Genomic DNA, 3506 nt, shown 5'->3' on the forward strand with positions numbered 1-3506 from the left:
TATGCCCTGTGTCTCCGTACTTCTCCAAAGAGGAACTCACTGCAGGTAACAGTTATCAGCTACTACAGGCACTTTTACAGCTAAACGTTTCTGTGTTTCTGTTCCTTTGAATTCCCATTGTTATCAAATTATAAAGTGTTTAACACAGGGAGCCTTTACAACAATGAAAGACTGTTTGTTAAAGGCCTGCCTTGACTCCTCATTGGTTTTTCACTGTTCCCTAACCCAACACTGGAATAACCAAGGACCAGCCTGTCAGTTCCAGGTAGTAAATGGACCAGTGGCCCCAAAGAAGTGAGATCCATGCTCTCTGCACCATGCAACGAAGTGACGGCAAATAGCTGGTAGGCTAGAAAACTTGGTGGCATTAACTGATTAAGTTCAGCCCTAGTCAAAGAAAATACACCCATGAGCTTTCCAACCAGGGCCCGGCAGAATGGCTCCCGCGAAGAAGGGTGGCGAGAAGAAGAAGGGCCGTTCTGCCATCAGCGAAGTAGTGACCAGAGAATACACCATCAACATTCACAAGCACATCCATGGAGTGGGTTTCAAGAAGCGTGCCCCTCGGGCACTCAAAGAGATCCGGAAATTTGCCATGAAGGAGATGGGAACTCCAGATGTGCGCATTGACACCAGGCTCAACAAAGCTGTCTGGGCCAAAGGAATAAGGAATGTTCCATACCGTATCCGCGTGCGGTTGTCCAGAAAACGTAACGAGGATGAAGATTCACCAAACAAGCTCTACACACTGGTTACCTATGTACCTGTCCCCACTTTCAAAAATCTACAGACAGTTAATGTGGATGAGAACTAATCGCTGATTGTCAAATAAAGGTATAAAACTGCAAAAAAAAAAAAAAAAAAGAAAAGAAAAGAAAATACACCCATAAATTACAAACTGGAAATCAGGGAATGTCAGCCCTGCCCCCAGCCATGTGTAGAATGACCTGATAGATAAATTAGAATATGATACTGCAGATGGTGTTCCTCCCAATTTCTGTGTGTGGTGGCCATGAGAACGCCCCACTCAGATCTGTCGGCAGGAGTGGAATGGACCAACAGCCCCAGCTGCAGCCCTCTGGATCCATCATCGTGTCTGCACAAGGCATGTTTCCCTTAGACTGTCCCAAGACTTGACTGTGCATGGCAAGGGTACTAGTGCAGGACATCGTGTGGCTGAGAGACTCCGGTAACTGCCGACTTGGGCTGGAGAACTCTACATTGATCCAGCTGACACATTCTTAGAACTGTACTGCAGTCTGAGACTCCCTGCCGAAACCTCCTTCCTTCCCCCTTCTTCACAGGCGGCAGACTTGTTCACAGGCCGCAGCTCTCCCCACCTCCTTCTGCTCTCACTCCCCTTTATCTTTCACAGGCCTCTTCTTCAACAAATCTCCTGCATGTCTCAGCGCATCTTGGTGACTATTTCCCAGAGAACTCACCTGATGCAGGGAGTTTACATGAAATATTCAACACTGGATATTGACTTTAACTCCTCCAAAGTCTTTTCTTGTATGTAATCTTATTTGATCCATGCATGGAACTATTTGTAAGGTTTTCTTGAGATCTTTCATGAACAAAGAAATCCTTCCTTTTCAAATTAATAATAATACTCCACAAAAGTATCTGTGGCCACAGACAGCCATCAAGGATAAGGTATGTTGTTTATTCATCTGTTCAACAAATACTGAGTCACTTCTACGAACCTACTGACAAAGATTCTTTGCTTGACCAAATGTGAGTCAGGCTCCTGAACTTTCTTCTAGATCCATCTGTGCACTTTCTTGTAAAATCCAGTCTTAGCAAGCACCCTGCTTAGTCAGTTTAACCAGAACCTCCCACCCTCGACACCTGATCATGTCCCATCCCCCTGGCCCATCCTCAGTAAGAATACTGTTAGATTGGTTTAGCCAAAATGCCCCCGATCCCTGATGTTTCCTCTAAGTAATTTTCCATGCACTGACTCCCACACTACTCCTCGGCTATAAATTCCCACTTGCCTATGGGGTATTCAAAGTTGAATCCAATCTCTCTCTCCCCCACTGCAAAATTCTGTAGAAATGCTCTCTACACCTACCACAGCAGTACTGAATCAAGTCTGCCTGATGATCTTTAACAAGGGTTATGAATAATTTTTTTCTTTAACACCACTTCTGTGCTGGATTCTCTTGGAGATATAGCAGTGGGTAAGACAGTGAGTCCCTGCCCTTATGGGATTCACATCGATTTTAAAATCATAATTGTGACAAGAGGTATAGAGAAAAAGATCCAGGTGTTATGGGGTTAGGGAAGAGTCTAAGGAACCTAATTTGGTAATCTTAGAGAACACTTCCCTAAGACCTATCACCGAAGCTTGGTTCAGAAGGAACAAGTGGACATCATCCGGAAAGGGTGGTTGAGCTAGTCCTGGGGGCAGATTGGTGCCATTGAGTAGATAGGGATAGGGGGAAAGGCCCTAGGCAGGAAGCAATTAGGAGCATTCAGAGAACTGAATAAGGATCCATATATGTTAGAAGCAGAGAGCAAATGAGTGGCAGGCACCAGATAAGGCTACCAGGCTATACTTCTTGGCCAAAGGAGTTCCCAAGATTCTGCTTATGTATCCCTGTAAAATAATTTGGGAAACTATGTACCCACTCATACACTGTTAATTCACATCTAAATTATTTTAAATTTAAATAGTTACAAATGATTTGATTTCTGATATATTATAAATATTAACATCTTAAAATAATGGAATACTGTATCCAAGAAAATACCGAAGCTATTGCTACCCAACACCATTCACTGAAAAATAAACATATATATGAACAAGCTGATCTTCAACACTTAGAAACTTTATATCATTCTTTTTTTCTCCATGAAGTCTTTTTCCATTCCCCCTTCCCCACAGAATATTTTCATGTAAAATATTTTTAAACTTGAAAATTCTTTACTGATGTCATTTCATCCTTCAAGGTAAAATTTTCCTTCTGGATTAAGTTATTACAATTATTATTAATAGGTACTTTATGAAAAGCAATATAAACACATTGTAAATTTTAAACATTTTTTTTAAATTGGAAATTCTTTTGTTAATGGAATGAATGAGGATTTTTCATTTCATTTCATTTTTGGTGGATAATTATTAATTGCTATAATGAGACTGGGTTCAGTACCCATTCTAATATGTTTTTTGGGAGCTCTGAGAATCTTTATTCATACATATAAATAGATAGCATTAGAGCAAAATTTGCTATAAAATGTCATTCAACTCTTTGAACTTCTCCTACTTTACATGCCAAAACCACACAATGGCATATCTTCAAATACTATTTTTGTGATCCATCAGCTGACAACTCAATTAGATCTTCCTCAATTTTGTTGAAAGCAAAGGAATGGAAATCATCCTGAATTGTGAAGAGACTTGTTACCCATCATTAGAGATATCAATTTCTCAATTTCTGGGAATATATCAAAAAGGCTTTGCCAAGATTGATCAAATAACTATTAATTGTACCTCTTAC

General features: G+C 40.7%; 1 protein-coding gene across 1 annotated transcript; it reads left to right on the plus strand.

Annotated features, from left to right (window-relative positions):
• The first annotated feature begins 428 nt into the window (after positions 1–428).
• On the plus strand, positions 429–868 carry LOC112839679 (large ribosomal subunit protein eL31-like). The gene has a single exon (XM_073905547.1). The coding sequence runs from the start codon at positions 437–439 to the stop codon at positions 812–814; it is 378 nt and encodes a 125-aa protein (XP_073761648.1). The 5' UTR covers positions 429–436; the 3' UTR covers positions 815–868.
• Positions 869–3506: the final 2638 nt, after the last annotated feature.

Source organism: Callorhinus ursinus, unplaced genomic scaffold, assembly GCF_003265705.2.
Source record: "Callorhinus ursinus isolate GAN/ISIS: 27379988/994484 unplaced genomic scaffold, GSC_fseal_2.0 scaffold23, whole genome shotgun sequence".
NCBI classification, from domain to species: domain Eukaryota; kingdom Metazoa; phylum Chordata; class Mammalia; order Carnivora; family Otariidae; genus Callorhinus; species Callorhinus ursinus.

Coding starts and splice junctions, on each gene's coding strand:
- LOC112839679 (XM_073905547.1), top strand. CDS start 437: ATGGCTCCCGCGAAGAAGGGTGGCGAGAAGAAGAAGGGCCGTTCTGCC.